General features: G+C 42.3%; 2 protein-coding genes across 4 annotated transcripts in view; one reads left to right on the top strand and one right to left on the bottom strand.

Moving 5' to 3' along the window:
- Positions 1 to 21,204, bottom strand: part of egfra (epidermal growth factor receptor a (erythroblastic leukemia viral (v-erb-b) oncogene homolog, avian)) — an 81,833-nt gene that overhangs the window by 46,568 nt on the left and 14,061 nt on the right. For 2 of the 3 annotated variants that reach the window (XM_079488727.1, XM_079488728.1), the window contains exon 1: positions 10,672 to 10,931. The exons of the other annotated variant lie outside the window; for it this stretch is intronic. In XM_079488727.1, the coding sequence (XP_079344853.1) occupies positions 10,672 to 10,753 (82 nt within the window). In that variant the 5' untranslated portion in view covers positions 10,754 to 10,931. Of the gene's footprint in view, positions 1 to 10,671; positions 10,932 to 21,204 lie in introns of those variants that run through there. 3 annotated transcript variants of the gene reach the window in all.
- The window catches only part of mmp16b (matrix metallopeptidase 16b (membrane-inserted)), a gene marked incomplete at both ends in the record, with an annotated part of 27,703 nt that continues 24,331 nt past the window's right edge, over positions 17,833 to 21,204 (top strand). Inside the window, 2 exons of the mRNA XM_079488736.1 lie at positions 17,833 to 17,967; positions 20,411 to 20,556. Of these exons, the coding sequence (XP_079344862.1) occupies positions 17,833 to 17,967; positions 20,411 to 20,556 (281 nt within the window). The remainder of the gene's footprint in view (positions 17,968 to 20,410; positions 20,557 to 21,204) is intronic.

Raw genomic sequence — 21,204 nt, 5'->3', positions numbered from 1 at the left:
AAAATATGTTGTCCAGTGACCTCCCAGAAGCAAAGCTTTGAGTTAAAAACGTTCGCTCTGAAAGAATATATATTCAAAGATTTGCGCCACATTTTCACGATTTTTCAAAAATAGCAAACCTAGATCTGCTATTTTTCAATAGCTAAAGCATAACATAATGCTTAAAACACCAAAAGGGGTTCCCGCCCAGAATGGGTTTTAAAAGGTGATGAAGAGGTGATGAAAGAAGGACACCCCAAGTCAAAGATGTCACCTTTGTTTCTTTCTTGAATGGGTGAAATTGCCCTTTAATGTCCCTTTCATTACTGGCCCAACATAAAAAATATGATTCCGTGAACATAAATACACAAACGATCTTCTCCAAATCTGGGCACGGCATCAGCCCGACCTGAGCCCGGTTAGACCTGCCCTGTAGCAAGCAGTGCACGTTTCAACTTAGATGGGGCAAGTAGATTTGATTGGCATTTGCCCTGTAGGGCAAGTAGGGGGGAAAAAAACGTTAATGTCGAACCCTTGGATCCACATTTAACCCATTCTGACCTGAGATCAGATTCTAAAAATGTCTTCTACATCCTGACAGTTTTCTGAAAAAGCTATGTTTCTATGTCAGTCGTTCTTCGATTTTTCAAAAATAGCAGACCTACAAGCTCGTAGCGTGCCACTCGGTGGCGCGCTATGAGCTTGTAGATCTGCTATTTTTCAATAGCTAAAGCATAACATGTCCCTTTCATTATTGGCCCAACATAAAAAATATGATTCAGTGAACATAAATACACACACGATCTTCTCGTGAATACAAAAAAAATACATTCCTGCACAGTGCACACCACACCACATCAGCTTTTACTGATCTGACAAGGTTTCTGAATCTGATCCATGATGGAAAACAACACATTCATAGCCCACTTTCCACCTGGGCCAATGAGCTTTCACTGTATAAACGTTTTCAGTGATTTCACCCCGAAAGGTCACAAAAAGACCATTATTACACACAATGTTTTAATCAATATTGTGTGTCAAAACAAGCATACCATTGGCTGTATAGAGGCTGCCTGCAACCTTCGCCAGCTTTCACAACATACAGTAGAGCCTACAATAGGGGCCATACTTTGACTGATTCCCAGCTAGCCATTTTCGTCCATGCTAAACCCCTTATCCCTACACTTCTTTGTCTTTTTTTTGGTATTTTGAAAAACATTTTTGAACAGTTAAATTAGCCAATATACAAGCTCACAACGTGTCAAAGTAGATCGGCTAGTTGAACTATTCAAAAATGTTTTTCAAAATAGTATAAAAGGCACAGAAGTTTAGGGTTAAGGGCAATACCTGCAACCTGCAATAGGTTCCAGGAAGCCATATGTGTTGTAAGCCATTTGTTTTTGAATGTCACCACATGAAGGCTTTTCACAGCATTGTTATAAACTGATGTTGCAAATGATACTGACTCATCATGTGAATGTCTCAGCTGTGCTACATATGCCCAATAATTGCACGTCGTGCATGCACACCTAGAGAGGCTATCAGTGTCAGAAACATCAAGAGGAGAATCACTGACATCACTGGCATCAATGTAGCACCAGCGCCAATAGCATTGATGTTCAATACACAGATATGCTGCTGCGCCTTCCGATGATTGAGGGTACCTATATGGACACAGACAATAAACACAATAACCTCACATCACAAAATACCAAATTTGCACTAAAGATTAAACTTGAACTTCGTAAAACTGAATATTGTAATAGGACTCATTAAACCCCTTTCATCCTCATGTCCCTATTTTGGGCATGCCATTACAGACAGACATTTTCCAAAAAAAATAGCCGATCTATAATCTCACCGCGTGTTGCGATGTGGCACGTCGTAAATGTATAGATTGAGGGTGAGCCCATCAGTGATGTAAATAGGATTTCAATGTAATGGGTCCTGGAACCCAGGGGTGGTCTTTTAAATAGATGGGTCCCAGCCTGGGACATTTTATGAGTCCTACTTCAACAACGTTAAGAGTACAGTACTGAGTACAGTATTGCATCCCAGGACACCCCAGAGGGTGACATGATTGCGTCCTTTCTCAATTTAGTGCGTCTAAAGGATGCAGGATGCACGCTATTTGCATCACTGGCCCATACATAGCTCAAGAGAGCAGTACGTGGGATCTTTTCCCTTTTAACTCGACACTACACCTGATGAGAGGGGGAGATAGCAGAGGGGCTTTTTTTCCCAGCCTGAATTCCTTGGTCTCTTTCCACTGCAGACACACACAGGATCATGGAAAGGCTATAAAAGCAGTCGATGACTTTGTTACCATACACAAACAAAGGACTGAAATCAGTTCAATGAGTAACCATGGTCAGAGACAGGTCAATTATTCCATGTTGTGTTCTCACTTCTCACCAGATGTAAAAATAAAAGAATCACAGAATGTCCACCTGTACTGGTTAAGAAAACTACAGTGTGTGTGTGTGTGTGTGTGTGTGTGTGTGTGTGTGTGTGTGTGTGTGTGTGTGTGTGTGTGTGTGTGTGTGTGCGTGTGTGTGTGTGTGTGTGTTGCGTGCGTGCGGAGTAGTAGGTTTAGTGCCTAGCTAAAAGGCACTTTAACAGTGTTGAGGGAGGGGTGATCGTTGGTTGATTTAATTGCAGATCCACACACACACACACACACACACACACACACACACACACACACACACACACACACACACACACACACACACACACACACACACACACACACACACACACACACACACACACACACACACACACACACACACACACACACACACACACACACAGTTTTGACATTATGGACTGCCTGAGGGCCCAGGCCAAGTCAACAACAGAATCATGTGGATGCCGGAACGGCACTGGCTCCAATGTGGATCTCGGACTGCATGTTGCCATGTTGTGGCCAGCCGTATCCATCTGATGACTCCAAATCTGGGCACGGCATCAGCCCGACCTGAGCCCGGTTAGACCTGCCCTGTAGCAAGCAGTGCAAGTTTCAACTTAGATGGGGCAAGTAGATTTGATTGGCATTTGCCCTGTAGGGCAAGTAGGGGGCAAGTAAGGGTTCGTTAATGTCGAACCCTTGGATCCTCATTTAACCCATTCTGACCTGAGATCAGATTCTAAAAATGTCTTCTACATCCTGACAGTTTTCTGAAAAAGCTATGTTTCTATGTCAGTCGTTCTTCGATTTTTCAAAAATAGCAGACCTACAAGCTCGTAGCGCGCCACTCGGTGAGCCACATGAGCTTGTAGATCTGCTATTTTTCAATAGCTAAAGCATAACATAATGCCAACACCAAAAGGGGTTCCCGCCCCAAAATTGGTTAAGAGGTTGCTATTAAATGATTAAATTCAATATTCTAATGTTTAATTTTTAATGTTTTAATCATTGCACACAGCCACGTGTGTACGCAGAGCTGGGGGACTTTCAATATGCTTGAAGAAGAAGAAGCAAGCACTCAGTGTGAGTAATCCGGGTGCACAGTTCTATAATAGAAAAGAATACTCACGTTTTATCCAATAGGAATTATTATTACAGTATTGTTGTTTGGGAAACTGAATAAAGACACAAATCCTATTTGATACAATGAGTGCCGGTATTCTTTTCTAGACTTTCAATATGCTCCCATGTTGATCTGCCACTGGCTAGTGGCTACTGCTGGTTGTGTGGGAGTGACTGTCTGGGGTTGTCGTCCCCTTTGGCTAAATGGCCATACTTATCTCAATAAAAGCTTCACCTCTATGAACAAAACTGCTTGATAAGAAGCACGTTGGTGTAATTCAGACATTCTCTGAAAAAGTAATACAATAGGTTTTACATTCTTTCAGTGACTTTCTCTTTTGTTTCTTAGTAGAGATAAGGCTTCATGGCAATATATATAATATATTTTCTTTTCTCTTGGTGAATCTCTCACACCAACATTGCTCTTGTGAAGCGTTTACAGGAGGCTAAGTTGTCTCCAAACGAACATATCGATCATTAGAAACGTCACGAATAAGAACAAAATGGCTTCGCAAGAACAATGTTCTACTGTAGTGTAGATTATGAACTAAAATGCAACTTTCATGAGATGGCATTTCCTGGTTTTACACAGAAAGAAGTGATTGGCTCTCGACTTACTGTATTGTTACACTGTAACTGTATTAGCAGACATGAAGTCCACATACCAGCTGCTCTCACATTGTGATAACGGTTCCAAATGTGATGGAACCGATTCCGGTTCCTCAATGTTGGATCCCGTTCCGGTCGGATCCCAACCCTACTCTTCGGGGATAACAATCTCAGCACAAACTATGTATTGGTTAATTATTTTAGAACCAATATTCAGATGTTTTGGAAGATGCACACAGAATATCTGGAGCTTAAACGGTACACCGTTTGTTTCTGATGGCAATGATAGGACTTGCTTAGCTAAAATCGAACAATGTGTGAGTATGACTTTGTGTAGTAATAAACAATGGATGAACTGTTGTTGGTTTGTCTTTATGGTGAGAATTAGGTGGAATAACAATAGCTGCTTACAGTGTTTAGTGCCTGTGGTCTATCTTGATGACATACTTGTCTAGCCGTGGGTGCGTCTGCTTTGGGCCACCGATCCCATGGCTCCACAAAGGTATCAGCAGCACGAGCAGATACTGTACCTGCTTTCTACAGAGGCACCATTGTCCCTCAGTGAAACAGGGATCCTCTAACTCGCCAACTGAAATCCCTGCCACTCAGAGGCAGAGGCAGTGTAGTTTTATCAAAGCTCGGGGGGGTTGAGGGACGGGGTGGGGGGGTGGGGACTGGGGGGGGCTGTTCCCATATCCCCAACAATGGCTCCAGCAGATGGAAGTCTGTAAAGGTCATTAGGCTAGGTAGAACACGCCAGCACGAGGCAGCAGCACCCCGCTGGACCATCAAAACCAGACTAAGGATTCTTGGGTTACAAGAGTATCATTGCCTAATACCAGAGTGGGATTGTAATGAAAAGAAGAGAAAGGGCTTTCGGAGCGTGATGGGAAAACGTTAGATGATTGATGCATAGGGTCTGCTAGTCGGTTTCCAAACAAAATGCACAGAGGTGGAATGCTGAAATCCATTCTGAGGCCGAGACCTATAGGCCCACTTCCAGGTTTTATAGCCGTGCAAGAATGCAGACGTATAGAATGCAAAAGCATTATGGACCTCACCGTTAATATACTATCTTGCCATGAACTAGAATAACCCATTAACTCAGGAAAAAAGTATATTGATATAAGCCGGTTATCCTGTGCCCACGCGACGCAGGGAGTCTGGTGCGAGAGATTAAGGATTTAGCAGTGCTGACATGTCCCTGTGATTAGTTTGATCTGTCACAGGTTCTCTGCAGCTAGCCCACAGAGAGGGGCCCTCTGGCTATTCCGGCTCATATCTGTGCTCTGACAACTTGGCAAAGGGACAGCCGAGACACTGGAAAGATAGACTCGTTTTTAAGCAACATCAGAGAGGCCTTGAAAACAAAAACAACAAAAGAAAACGCCTCAACCCACGTCCTCTGGGTGCATTACACTCTAATTGTCATAGAAACACGAATCCAATGGACAACATGATGTTGACTTCACACCCGAGCCGGGAAAGAAGCAGATGTATTATTACTTCCGGCCGGGTTGCTGTGGGAGTAAATTGTCAGCCGTATTAATAACCCCTCCACATCCACAGTTGATGACAGTTAACCACTAAAGCAGTGGTTCCCAAAAGTGGGGTCCTCGGACCAGGGGCGGCCTTAGGAATCTGGAGGCCCGTTTCAAGATCAAATATGAGGCCCCCGTATATATCACATCACATATCACATATTCTGTTACAGCCGTATTGATACAAATAGTTAGGACTGTTCTATATCGCGCACAGCCATTACTCTCGACAATCACGCAGCAACAACACCTCTCCTAATCCTGTCTTCCCTTCACAATAAAGTGTCTCCCCTTTACCTCCCAATGCCGCACATTTTACCCAGGTTATTAACAGGAAATAGGTGTAATTTAACATCATGGGAGAGAGCAAGGCAGCGAGAGAGAGAGAGAGGGCCAAGGGTGGCGGGGAGTTCAGTTGACTGATGCCTGACGGTCAGTTGGAGCTTGGAGGCCACCCTGAGGGTGGAGGCCTGTTTCAATTGAAACTGGTGAAACATAGCTAAGGCCTCCTATGCCGGGGACCCCCAGGGGTTCTTGAGGGAGTTCCAGGGGGTCCCCAGCTAAAGGATAGTTTGGAACCAAATGGACCCTTATGGGTCTGTAACTCTGAGAGCCTAACGGGTCCATTTGGTTCCATTTGTACGCTCTCAGAGTTACATTAACATTGATTTTACAATATAAATGGGGGTCTCAGAGATAGAAATGCCATTACATGGGGGTCCATAGACTAATATGCACGTCAAACTGAGGGGTCCTTGAAATTAAACGGGTTCAGAATCACTGCTAGAGCCGTAAGAATCCTCTCTTATGGGGGGTCCCTGGCATATGTTTTCAAATCGGGGTCCGCTGGCTAATTAGTGTCAATTTGGGGGTCCTTGACGTGAGAAAGTGTGTGAACCACTGCACTAAAGAATGCCAACGTGCAGGACGATTCTGTTACCCAGCAGGTTCTACCTGACTGACTCCCATGGCCCCTCATCATCATCACAAACTGCCAAGCTGTTACTCTCTGGGAGACCAATGCTGACGGGGGTCGGCCGCCCGTGTCCTCGGGGGTGGGGGGGTTACTGCTAAGTGCATTATCAAATTCATCTCCAGGAAGGAGCCCACGCGCTCTGAATGTCTTCCCCGTGCAGGACAACAACAACATCCAGGGAATGCATTCAGCTTTCTCTGAAATACAACTGCGGGAGCAGATTTAGCCTCATTTTGTCACTAGTGTCTGTAATTATTGATGCTGGGGACAGTATGGGTACAAGTCTGTTTTGTTTTGGTTGTTTTTTTTGTTTTCCCATTTCTGTGGAATAGCCGTATCCAGAATTCTCATTATCAGTTAAGTTTCTTCTTGAGTAATCTGACGTGCATAGCAAAACCTCATCGATGTCATATTGGTGAGCATGTCTTAAGTCTTTCTCTACTAAAATAACTTCAATCAATCATAACCCCCTGACTGAGCCTCATTATTAGAGTGGAAAACACATCCAATGATTAATTTCCACGTTGCTTTCACAATGGGAGGGATATAATGCTACAGGCCAAGGGGAAGGACATTTTGCAATTTCACTCTATGTTAAAAACAGCTTGGAAATGTTGGAGACTGTGCATTAGGGAAAACACTGTGTGCCACGCAGAAACATCTGTCTTGGCCTGTGGCAAAAAAACAACAACAACGAAGAAACCTCCTCCGACTTTATGGCAGAACTCAGACTTCTCCCAGCGCTTTATAAAAGGGGAACATGGACTTGCTGGAAATATTTTACGAATCGTACCAAAACACCAACGCTAGTTGCAGATAATGTGATCTGTCCTACTTTAAGTGACACAAAGGAAAATCTTTAAAATCCTTATATAGACCTTGACTGCATTTACTGCTGGGCAAAAAGTGTGCTGTCTAGTTTGTTTAGCGGCCCTGAAATATTTAGAAAATCTGTCTTTTTGGCTCACAAACACATCGGATTTGTTATGATTCTCTGAACACCGGCTGGCTGTGGAGGGAACAGAGGAAACCTGCACTTGTTAACTGTGTAGCGCAGTGGTTCCCAAACCTTTTCATGTCAAGGACCCCCAAATAGACACTTATCAGCCCGTGGACCCCCATTTGAAAACATATGCCAGGACCCTTATATAAGAGAAGATTTTTACAGCTCTAGCAGAGACTCTCAACCCGTTTAATTTCAAGGACCCCCAGTTTTACATGTATTAGTCTGTGGACCCCCATTTAATGGCATTTCTATCTCTGGGACCCCCAATTTATATTGTATAATCAAAGTTAATTTAACTCTGAGAGTGCACAAATGGAACCAAATGGACCCGTTACTCTCAGAGTTACAGACCCATAAGGGTCCATTTGGTTCCAAACTATCATTTAACTGGGCACCCCCTGGAACTCCATCAAGGACCCCTGGGGGTCACCCCACTTTGGGAACCACTGGTGTAGCGCACTCGGGGACCATTGCTTACAATGCATAGACCCTTTAATGTGTGTGGGCTAACTGATGCAAAAAGGATGATGGTAAGGCCAGAGCAGCTGAGGGCATTCAAGCTGTTGCCTCTGTCACTTTCTCTGCTGGCACCTGTCCTTCCTGTTAAGCCTGATTGGTATGGTCCATCCATTGTACGCTGCGCGAAAGAAATTAACCGATCTGCAAGCTCACAACATCACACTGCGGATGTGGCACGGTGCAGTGCCGGTGGGACCCTGGCTGGCGTTTACGATGAACCATATGAACACTCAGGATTTATATTGCGCACCTGTCCTTCCTGAGAGCTGAATCACAAAGCTTTTGAAATGTCAATCTTGTGATACTGTACTCACTCAGTATCACCGATTCTAACGTGTATGAATCATTTAAAGCTATGAGTTCTTGTCGTTAGGTGATTCAGGCCAGCTGAGGTGTTATGAGACAAATAACAAACAGTACTGTAGAGGGAATAGTCTGGAGAACTAAATTAATTAATAGAATAGTTAATAGAAATAGTACAAAATGTTACCAATAGAAGGAATAAGACAAAGTAGTAGTAAAGTCAGTCCCTTCAATACTTGTGTACTGACATAGTTTTAGAGTTCCTTCATGGCTGCTATCTTCTGAAACTCTGTCTGCAGTTTTGGAAAGTTTAAAACGTTTGGTTTTAAAATAATTTAAAGCCATTGAATTACCAGTCACAACAGTGCCACTTCTGTGTCTTTTTTTACTGTATAACAACAGTATCCCTACTTCAATGGCCTTTACATCAAGGGCACTGAAACAAGAGGCATTTGGTTCCATTTGTACACTCTCAGAGTTACAGACCCATAACTCCTCAAGAAAAGGACCCAGAGGGGGGTCTCCGCTCTCCGGACCCCACTTTGAGAACCACTGGTTTAACTTATCTCCACTCAAGAAGAGCACGAACACATGCTGTTTACGTTTTGTCACATTGCAATGAATTGTTTACTAAATCAATTATTACCTGGTATTCCTCCACACATTGTGAAACATCCCACGTTTTTCAAGAGAAGGTTTACTCTAGTGTCAATACTTTCTTCTTATTTCTTCTTTTTTTTAACTAAAGAACACCTTACTTATTTTTATTTGATATGGACAGAGCAATTTCATGAACAAATATGCGAGAAATGCCATCTCGTGAAAGTTGCGTTATAGTTCATAAACCAGTAAGTCCCTGCCTAGGGACTACAGTACAGTATATGGATGTAAATAGTCTTGCTTACATAAGCAAGACTATTTACATCCATATAGTCCCTAGGCAGGTAACAAAAACTGAAACATTACAAGTGACGATATAGCCTACAAATACACAAGGAGAAAACATGAAAACATTTAACATGAGGTTAAAAGATATATTGTATTTATATATAATTGTCCTGTAATGTCATTCATGTCGAATGCCATGTTTTTATGTTCTGTGTGGACCCCAGGAAGATTAGCTGATGCTATGCACCAGCTAATGGGGATCCTAATACAACAGTTCTGGTTTGCCTGGGCCGTCTAAGGCCTGAGACCGTCTCAGGGTGACGGGTCTTCAAAGTGGAATATACTACAGGGCATGTCTGATATAGTGGGACATTTTCAAGACTCATCACAGAGACAGATATGACAAAAAAGTGGCATCCTTAAGTGTCAGCTGCCCTGAACTGCATGCGTGCAGACACTTTTACAATGTGTTGTCCAGTCTGGATCAGAGCAAATTATGAGAACAGCGAATATAAACAATAAACATGTGAGGTCCAAAGTCCATGGAGAAGTTAGCAAATCGTGTTGATGAAATCTAAATCGTGTGTGTGTGTGTGTGTGTGTGTGTGTGTGTGTGTGTGTGTGTGTGTGTGTGTGTGTGTGTGTGTGTGTGTGTGTGTGTGTGTGTGTGTGTGTGTGCGTGCGTGCGTGCGCTTTTCTAAATTCTACTCCTTAAAAAAATAACACGTTCACAATTTTCTCTCAAAGTGCTCACGAAAGTATCCCACTCAGTCAGTCCGGGAACTTGGGAAGTGCAAACAAACATAACATAGCCTTGTATGTGATGTGCCAGTAAATTGCAAAACCCACAAGCCAAGCCTGCCGTCTCTCTCTCACAGCAGCAGCATCAACTGATGCGAAATTTGCAGTTTTTTTGGTTCCTAAACCATTTTACGCAGATTCATGTTACCACCAGACCTTTATAATACCCCGAACGACATAATCTATCACTGTCGTTATTGTAAGTTATTATTATTATTACTATTATTAACTCCACGGTCGGTAAACTGCATTACTTCATCATCTACTTTGCAGTCAATGCAGATCATTCCCACAAAACAAAGCTCGATCTGGGAACTTTTTCCACTGCTTGGCTGGCCTGGCTCAAGTTTCTCAAAATTCCCTGCGACTCTGCAACTTGGCCGTTTTCATTTGTGGTGATTTGTGTGATTAAAATATCAGACAAACAACTATAACGTGTACTACTAGGCTACTACAACATTCCATGTACGGGGTGAGGCAGCAAAGCCACGCAAAAAGTTCCTTCGTTGCTTACCTTTCTTTTCCGGCAGAACACACGAGCCCAGGGAGAGCAGAGAGGTGAGAGTGATCCAGAGTTGGAACGGTAGTGTTGCCATTATGTTTTCAAAGCCGTTATCGTTCTTCTTTCGCCAACTAAATGAAAATGTGTCATTCCATACTAGCAAAATCACGATATTCCGCTATATTAAAAATGAAACGTTGACTTTTCGCAAAAGTAAATGGACTTTTTTGTTCGTTCCTGGAAACTCTTAACTTTGACGGACAGCTCCTCCTCTCTCTCGCTTGTGCTCAACAGTCCGAGGCACTGGTGGGAGAAACCATCGGATCTTCTGACGTCATCAGATGGGAGGATTGATTCATTTCTGAAGCATCTTCAGGTGCGTTTCCATGGTGAATGTTTAAGTGCAACATATTGCATATTCATTTTGTGCAAATAGCACATGAATAATGATTACTGCAGAAGTGGCGTTGATGGTTAGATTAGCATCCTGGGCCAAGTAACCCCAGAACAAACACTAAAGATACATGTTGTAGGCTACCCAATGTAAAATATCCCATAAGAATATTTCTCATCAGAATATATTAAAGTACAGCAATAAATAGCAACTTGAGCTGTCATAGGGGGGCAAAATCGGTGAAAAATGTATTTAAAAAATATTCCTAATAAAATAATTATGGAGCTGGGAACTTCTCCTTTGGTCCACCCATTCCTGGCTGGGACATGTGAGAATGGTCCAGTGGGGGAAAAAAGAAAAACATTTCATCACTAAACATGGGTGAAATTCACACGAACACCTGCCTGTAGATAAAACAAGGGATGTGGGCAAGGAAACAAACCTGCCTTCTATGATGTCACTGAGCATCATGAAGGTACAGAAAGACCCACCCTCCCACCTCAGACATCAGCAACATTTTGAAAATTACAAAAAATATAATTGGCCGAATGAAAATCACCCGTTCCTGGTTAAGAAAGAATCATAAAAAACAACCCTGAAACAATCACAATAAGTTCCATCGTGAGCGTTATAAAAAATATGACGTGGCTATCTGTTAGATATATTTTAGTTAGGGTAATTAGTGTTGTTTTTACAGATAACATTTTGATAAACCAGACAAACTGTTCTACATTTGGCTGGATTTTGCACCCTCCTCTCGGTCTTGTTGACTTACAGCAACAAGACATAATGTACGGGTGGACAACAATTCTCAGCATTAGTGTCAAATGCAACTTAATCTCCCAAGACAGATGTTTTTAACCCGAATGGGTTCCCAGATTGCTTGTGCATTAAATAGACAAAATGTCCAGACTGTTGACTGAGTGACGGTCTGATTGGAGATGTCCAAATGGATGTCGTGCTGTTTAAATGTGTGCTGCTGTGTGCACAGATCAGACTGTAAGGGGACGGGAGTGATAGAAATCATTTTTCACACTGGTCTTTATCTCGTTACTACAGCCTAATGGCTCAGCAAATTGTCTTTGAGGAAGAGGATATTATATTAAATGAAATTACAGCCATTCTCCACGCAAGGCAATTACCTAATGTGAATATAACCTTTCACATGAGACAAAACAATGGGCTATTTTAAGCACATTGGGGCTGTGTTGTAACTGTCAGTCTGATCGCCCTCCAGTCCATCAAACGTAGAAATGTCCACGGAATTGTCATTTGGATGAGTCACTGCAAGGCACGTGATCCTGATGGTGTACCATTAAGTACAAGTTAGGCATGACTAAATCATTCAGATCTCAATAATGGTACAAAGAGAGCTCAAGGTTTACATTTTAGTTAAAGTCGTATTCCAGCTTCCAGTCAGAGTCGTGACTTTAGAGCTTTCTCAATGTTTGGTTTTAAATGTTGTGAAATCAACGTTAGGTTAAGGTGCTTCAGCAAAACTATTGACTTTTAACCAAAGCCACATTCCTAAAACTGCAGCCAAATCGACCACATTTAGTATAATGTTGACAGATGCTTTAACCTCACAAATAGCCTACAAGCCAGTCGGGAGACACAAGTTGTCCTTGTGTATAGTATTACATTGTATAATATAATATATAATATTGTGTAGTCACGTGGTACTATATTCTTTATTGTCGTGAGTGCTGTCCACAAACCCACTGCTGTTTGTTTACATTGGCCTGCCCAGAGGGCCTCACACCACAGCTGTCTGTCAGCTAAGCAGAAATTCTAAACAAACACACAATAATAACCAGACCGCCGGGAATTCTTCAGACTGAGAGGCACAGAGCAATAGAGACAAAGAGTGATGAATGCTACTGGCTGGCTGTGTACACACAACACGTCCCACCTTGCAGTGATTTGATCCTTTCAATTAGGGATTGTATACTCATCAGCTTTCTAGTATTATGAGCCCTGCACCGGTATTCAGTAAACTCCATAGAATGCTTAAGGCGGAAAGCTATATATGCTATGCTGTCTCTCCCTCTGAAAACACATTATAGTGGGAGGGTATTCATTATTCTTTTATCGACACATTGCAGCTTTAATACTTGGGTTTTTGAGGGGGCACTAGCCCCTCCTATATCCAGATTTTGGTGTGTGTGCAGTGTGCACAAACTTTGTCCTACACAAACATTAAATTCCCATTGACAATGAATGGACAATTTTACGTCATAGTGTCTGAGCAAATAGACACAGTGTCTATTTGACGTCATGTTGATGTACGATGATAAGAGCACCCCTCACTTCACACAGGTGTGATTTTTGAAATCTATATTTAGGATTTTTGAAATGACAAGCTTCAAGCTCACAACACGGCACATTATAGCAACGCATTGTGATCTTGTATTTTTGGGAGGAGAATAAATAAATCTTGTAACATTTTGAAATGTTTGCCTATGCACAAAATAGAGATTTCAGGGTGAAAGTGGTTAGTGAAAGCCAAGCAACTTATTTGCACATCCATCAGGGCAATGTCATTTTGATCAACTCATGTTTGAACAAGGAGTCAATTAAGTGGTTCAGTGAAGCAGAAAGGTGATGTGTCCATTTCATGGGGAGAGGATCAACCAATTGTTCCCTTCAAGGTCTCCCTCTGATATGCATGACAGGGCCCAGATGGACCAGCAAAATCTCAGCAATATGCACATTTAGGAAAACATTAATAGGAAGACATCAGCCCCAAGCCCTCCCATCATCTCCATCTCTTGCAGGGGGACCTCATACGTGGCAAGCATATCCTTTGTCGAGCGACATGTTGCAACGTATTATCAAATGAAAAACTCGTCTTTTTTCTTCTTCTTTTTGTCGAGCGACGCGGCCACGCAACGAGTATAACTTCATTAAAGGAGCATTCAGTGATTTGCGTGATTTGGAAAACCACCCAGTCCGCCCTGGTAACAAAATGTGCACATGCACGCTCTACAGTGGGGGGGAAGTGCAACAGGCCAACAGCATGTGCACCAAGGCCCACCCCCACTCGATCATGATTGGAGGAAGGCCCCTCTCATCCTGATTGGATGAAGGCTTTGCCACCCGCCACCAAAACTGAAACTATGGTTTTTTTGACCCCAGGGGCTTACTGGGGACAGGGAGGAACTCCTTATATGGTCAGCACACTCTATAGTAGGGAGGATTGTCCAACAAAAATGAAAAAATAAGTGATATTTGAATGAAGTGAAATCACTGAATATACCTTTAAGCTTCAGATGAAGGGGACATACTGTATAGTGAAGGGGGAGGAAAACTCGCCATATGGCATCATATAGGATCTGCTGTCACTCTAAGGCATGGATGGCATCTGCTGCACTGGTCCAAACATCACACAGCACACCATTCATGCTTTCGGGAGTTAGAACTGACATGATACAAGTCACAACGGCACCACTGAACTTCGCCTGGTGTTTTGAATGGCAGTTTTGTTCCAAAACGACATATGAGCCATTTGGAAAATGTGACACCTTTTTAGGTCGTTTTTTTTTCAAAGATAAAGAGAAACATAACTCTTATGTTGTCAAATGAACCAGGCCTCTGTACTGAAGAGGCTTCTTCATACATTCAGTGGTGGAAAAGTACTAAAATTGAAGTAGTATGAGTATGAATACTGCAATGTACAAAAAGTACAATATTTGCCTCTGAGATGTACTGGAGTAGAATGACTGAAAATTGGAAATACTCAAGTAAACTAAAAGTACCTCAAAATTGTACCTAACTGTACTTGAGTAAATGATACTTTCCGCCACTGCTTACATTTTATTTTTCTGAAATTGGGTAGGCCTATATCATTTTAGAAATCAACTGAGATTGCTTGTTTTTAAATCCAGGCACTTGTGCCAGATCTGAGATCTCTGCTGATATGACAGATACAAGTTGGATTAGATGTAACTGAGTCCATGTACTCAAAGGCAAAGCTTTAATGATATCTTGCTCAATCCTGTGTTCAGTGGCACAATTGAAAGGCCTCGGGCGTTTTTAAACAAACCGTCAAATAACAATTAATTAGGTATAATTAGAGAACCAAGCAAGATTACCTGGTCTTTTACCATCTGCTCTGCTCAAGGCAATTTTCCTGTAGCTACGTTCACACGGCAAAATCAAATATTTGAACGGACAAAGGGGAATCATGCATTATATGACTGAGTGCATTTCCATGTTCTTAAGCCCCCCCCCCCCCCCCCCCCCCACCTTTGAAGGAAAATATGTTTTAATGCTGCTGAAGATAAATTGGAAAAATAACTCACTATGTTCTCAGCTTGAGACCTTTGGGTATATTTTCATGACTATATTAGGGCATTTATAGTTTTACATCTCTCTCAGTCCTCTGTCTGTCTGTCTGTCTGTCTGTCTGTCTGTCTGTCTGTCTGTCTGTCTGTCTGTCTGTCTGTCTGTCTGTCTGTCTGTCTGTCTGTCTGTCTGTCTGTCTGTCTGTCTGTCTTGTCTCTCTATCAGTCTCTGTACACAAATACATACACACAGACAATTTTGATCTCCTTGGCAAATGAGCATGATAAAACATGTGCATGATGTGTCTTACTGTGCTGTGTTTTACCTACTTATTTTTCCTGCATGGTCTCTTGGCCAATATTCACTTGCCAGAGCATGTGGTCTCCATGACAGCCATTGGGTTATACAGTAAACACCTCCAGGTAAATGAATGAACCTGTTTTAATCCAATAGGAATCCCTTTTCCCGACTCTATACCAGTCACATCCTGTTGGTACAATCCACAGGACAAATAGTTCTCATTTGGGAGTCAGCTAGCTATAGATGATTTTTACGTGTTGGAAAACTTTCGGCTTACATTTTGCTATCCATTTGGGGCAGGAGAGTGTCTTTATACACGGAGAAGCCTACATATTGTGCTGACATAAGTAATTTTATTGGTCCTTCAGTTTATCAACTTTATGAGTAAACCTCATGTGTTATTGTTGTTCCTATGTTCTATTTGTACTTTATACGTAATGTAACTCCCTGCCACTGCCATCCGGGGTGTTAGGCCCTTTTTGTTGTTCCTTCACCTTATTGTCATTTTGTTAGTTAGGTTAGTTAGGGTTTAATATTGTATTTTTGTTTCCTCTTGGTTAGGGATTGATTTAGGGGTAAACCTTTTGTTTTCTAGTTAGATTGTTTTCTCTACAAATGTAACTAGCACCCTGAAGTCAATACTTCTTTTGAACTGAAAAGAACAAAGAATCTAATCAATTGTCTCTTTTGACAAAAAAAAAGAGTGATAATAAAGCTTAAAGTTCTTTTTGAAAACTGTCTCCTCCATTATTATGTTATTTCCCCTTACCCTATAGGGGTCGTAACAGGCTGCTGGTTTAACCATTAATAATGGCTTGGTTAATTGTATTATCTTTATTTATTACACAGGAGTAATTGGTTTATTTTTAAATAGCTAAATTATAACAATGCTTAAAACACCAAAAGGGGTTCCCGCCCAAAATGGTTTAAGGTTATTGTAGCAGTCAATTTATATTGGGGGAAAATAAGCAGGAAAATACAACATCAAATGCATAGAAATAGTATAGGGCTAGCCGCCCTATACTATTTCTATGCATTTGGATCTGGATCCTCGGTAAACCAAGAACCTATCATCGGTCTAAACTGTGTCAGGCTACTAGTATGTTCATTATACACGTATTAATGTGAATGTATGTCTGCTGTTTATAGAGTGATGTTATGTTATACTGTAAAGGATGGGGCATGATGGCCTGCCGTCGGTAGAACACTGCCATCTTGTGGTATGATTACGTCATGTACTGTAAAACGGCGTAGGCCTGCTCTGTGTCTTTTCAGGAGTTCATATTGACAAATTACTAGTGTTTTGATATATTCGAATAGGCCATACATGTATTTTCCCTGGCCAAAAAATAATAATTTGCCAGTTCACTAAATTAAAGCTGTGCAGATAATGAAGTTGGATGGCTGATGATTAATTCATAGGGTAATCCTTCAATTAATCAAATTATACATTGGGGTCATAATTATATGATGGACGATTGGACGCAGTAGGCTGCAGCTTTATATTCTTATTCATTCTAGGTCATGTGTTAAAATGCTTCAGCCCAAATATTGTGGATTAATTTTCGAATGTTAGTGCATAATGTGGCATAATGGAGAAGAATAGCCTATGATGTAGGATATATTCATATTCTACCATCAGTAGCCTAATATTCATCATCTAAATAGGGGCTAGGCTATACTCTATACTATAATAATCGCGTGAGCTATATTAAATCAAAAAATGATTGTGTGGAGTCAGCTGAGCTGAGGAACAGCGCATATATCTCCGCGCATATTGTGTAGCAGCATAGCACTTTGCTTGTGATGCTGCTGCCAAGAGGCTTTGCGCTGCGTGCGAGAAATCAAAGCGCAGGCGTCGAGTACAGACGGATATCTTGCGCAGACTAGCCTTACTGTACATGGCCATTGATGCTGCTGGGTAGATGTAGCCCGTGATGTAAATAAGAATGGCGAGGGTGGCGGATCTAATATGCTACAGTATCTCAGCTTGACATCCCACCACCATACATTTATGTCATCGGGAATTCTACCAGACACTAGGGGTAGGTTTTCGGCGCGGCGCGTCTCCGAATTTGCCTTCACAACATCTCGCCTGCTGATGGTTTTCATTTGACAAATAATAATACAGAGTCAAAAATTCAGACGCGGGCGGGTTCTTCTAATAACCACTTGGAGAAAAACGGGTCATTATGACCTTAGTATCCTCCAGTAAAAGAAAACCAGCGGATTATTTTTACGCAGCAGCATTCTGCTTGCATCTTTTGCTTTGGGTCTCGTGTGCCGTTTCCGAGGAGGAGCACCACCACCATCAGTTCAGCGTAGAGGTAAGATAAATGGCCTTCGCCCGTTCGCTGTGCATCATAATATGTGACCGTGCTTGCTCTCTCTCTCAGCTCCCTGTGGGCTGTGCTCTCTATACGTGGGAAAACAACATGATCTTACACAATTAGAGATCGAGATAACATTAGAGAGAGTGGACCCTGCATTATGCATAGTAGTACACACTATGCAGGCAATGGCATCTAAATGACAGGACCTTTCTTGTACAATGAAAACGGCATTCCAAGGAACAAGGAAGGATGCTCATGATTACACTGCGGTCTATATGAGCTGAACTGATCCAGCCCCATGTCTGTGTCTGATAGCACTGAGTGTCCATTTCAATGGTCAGTGTGTGGGTAATAATCTGGGTATATCATAATATTTTGATTTAGACATTCTTCATCATCACTTAATTTCCACAAAGTCCAGATAAGTGGCACTGGCACTTGCCCTTTTTAGCATTAATAAATAAAAACTGGAGAGCCACATTGCACAAAAGGATTTAACACATCATCTTGTACCTTTTTAATTGCTGACTGTCATTATTCATTCTCACCACAGGGACCTCTCCCTTCCCTGGCGAAATTAAAAGGTGCAATTGACTGTCACACGTACACGCACGCACAGCACACACACCATTTTTTAATTTCATAGCTCAATGAAAATGTTGCTTCTAGATCTGTGCTTTTGAACAAACAGCACACAGATAATACACCCACACAGGAGGAGAGAGAGGGGGAGAGCAGAGTAAACAAGGCGTTTAGCTCAGCAGAAAGCAGCCTAGGAGGAGGGGATGCTGAGAGGAGAGAGCTAGTGGTATTAGCTAGCCGGAGCATCTCGACGTGGGCTTGTGATGATGATGATGGGGAGCCAGCTGGTTGACGTGAAGACAGCTTTGGATAATGTTAACATGCACCTTGTGACTGACAATGACCCTGACAACAACAACAGCCTGTCAGCCTATCTATCTCGCTGCTTTCTTTGTGAGGCTGAGTTGGCTTTGTTGAACCTTGCCTGTCCCTATATTCTGGGGTGAACATTCAGAGAAAACAGCAGATCAACATGCTATTTTCGTCAAAGTGTATTTGGTGTAGAGAGCAAAGAGGAGGGCCCCTTAATAGAGTAGACCCTTTGGGGGAGTCTGGAGTATGTAGGTGAAGTATTCTGGGGGAAACATTAACCAAAAATAGCCGATCTACAAGCATGCAACGCCTTGTGAGCTGGTAGAATCAACCATTTTTGGCAGAGATGTGGTGTAGAGGGGAAAAAAGCGGTCCAAGTACAGAGCCTACTAAGTCTAGACTCAAGGTATAATATTTCTGGGAGGACTCAGATAGTCGGGTGCAATTGTTTACCTTCCCAAGACATCGTCATCAAATAAACTAAGAGTCTGCATATGAATGAAAGAGTAGTCTCTTTGTCCTAAATCATACAGGGCAGCAGGTGCAGCACATAATTGTCCTCGTTAAGTGTCTCATGAAATCTCTCAACCATTTTATTCAAGCAGTGACCCAAAGTTGAAGTGCATCATTAAGAAGCCCAGCCTATTCCCATTGCCATGTGGCTGCAATGACCCTTTCACACATAAACATTTTGAAATGGGCCGAAGTGTATTTCCTGTTAGTTTGTGAATATGAATATCAGCAGCGGACCGGAAGTCCGGAAATAAACTTGGACCCAAGCTGTTCCCTAGCAACGCAATTCCATTGACGTCTATTCTGCTAATGACTACTGTAATTCTCATACAGTACAAATATGTACATTTTTTAAATCAGTGAATCTTTGTTGCTGCCTCTTGTTACATGCACAGTAAATAAGTGACCACATTTATTTTCTGTACCTTATAATTGATAATGGTTCATACAATCAGAACTACAGGTAATGGGAAGGCATTATAAATGTGAATGACTTTGCCATGAGTACCTACTGCTGTAGTTTATGAAGTATAAAAAAATCTCCACCTCTTTCAGTTCTATGCAAATGATGCTTTCAATTTGTCACCTCTGTCCTATACCATCTGCGGCGGCTCATCCCTCCGTCATAATAACAACTTAAACCCTATATACGTATACAAACCTTTAGTTGACTGAGGTCCCCCAAAGCTCTATGCTCAGTCTGCGGCTTTTTTCACCAAATATCTTCACCGAAAATAGCCGGTGTACAGTACAGTACATGCTCACAGCACATGGCCAATATTTGTGGAATGTTCACCCCAGAATTGGGATGCTAGGGTTCATATTGCTTAATTTAATTGAATGTTTAAATGTTGTTTTTACACAAATAACCACTTAAACCCACTTGACTGGGGTTTGCTCTTTTTTCTACATTCTCACTCATTGCCAAATCTACAAGCTCACAACATGTCACAGTGCGACACATTGGGTTCGAGTGGTAAATACCATTACACCAAGTAGGATCAATAACTCATTCTTAACTTATTCGCAGGAATGGCTACAGAAATACGGCTATCTTCCGCACACAGACCCCCGGTCTATCCTGCGCTCGGTCCAAACCGTGCACACGGCTATTGCAGCCATGCAGCAAATCTATGGTCTCAATGTCACCGGGACGCTGGATGATAACACCAAGGAGTGAGTATACTGTACACACGTGCTCTGTTTAATACATGCATAGGCACAAACACAAACACTGTAGCCCAGGCCGTTGGTGCAGCATGTCTGTTGGTGAAATTGCATGGAAACACATGCACATGCATGCGCGCACACATACACACAAACACACATGCATGCGCACGCACACACGCACGCACGCACGCACGCACGCACGCACGCACGCACGCCACAGCCATAAGGTCACTAATTGGATGGCGATAGTAATGTCACTGAATATTTGAATGGGCAGAGGGGGGTATAAAAACAGACTCTGTTCTCACCATGAATGAAACTAAACTTAAGTCACCTGAATGAATGTAGCATCTGCCGCCATAACCTCACCACCAGCCCCAGTTTACACCCAACCAGCCCGATATAGCCTATAGCCTTATTAACGGTTTTCATTCTTCCTCTTTTGCATAATGACATAGCGACATCACACTGAGGTGAGACTCACTTTCACGCTCCCAACATGGCTTATTGTTGTGCTTTGAGTGAGAACACACTTTTCAGGCCAAGTCAGGCCTGGATAATAATAAATATGTTTTTTTTCAGTTATTTTTGGGGTGAGTGAGTCGCGGGCCGTATACAGCCAAGTATGAATCATGCCGGTGACCTGCCCTATTG

Source organism: Electrona antarctica (assembly GCF_951216825.1).
Source record: "Electrona antarctica genome assembly, chromosome: 19".
Classification (NCBI taxonomy): domain Eukaryota; kingdom Metazoa; phylum Chordata; class Actinopteri; order Myctophiformes; family Myctophidae; genus Electrona; species Electrona antarctica.
Note: the sequence above shows the minus strand (reverse complement) of the source record. Positions and strands in the feature narration are given on the sequence as shown.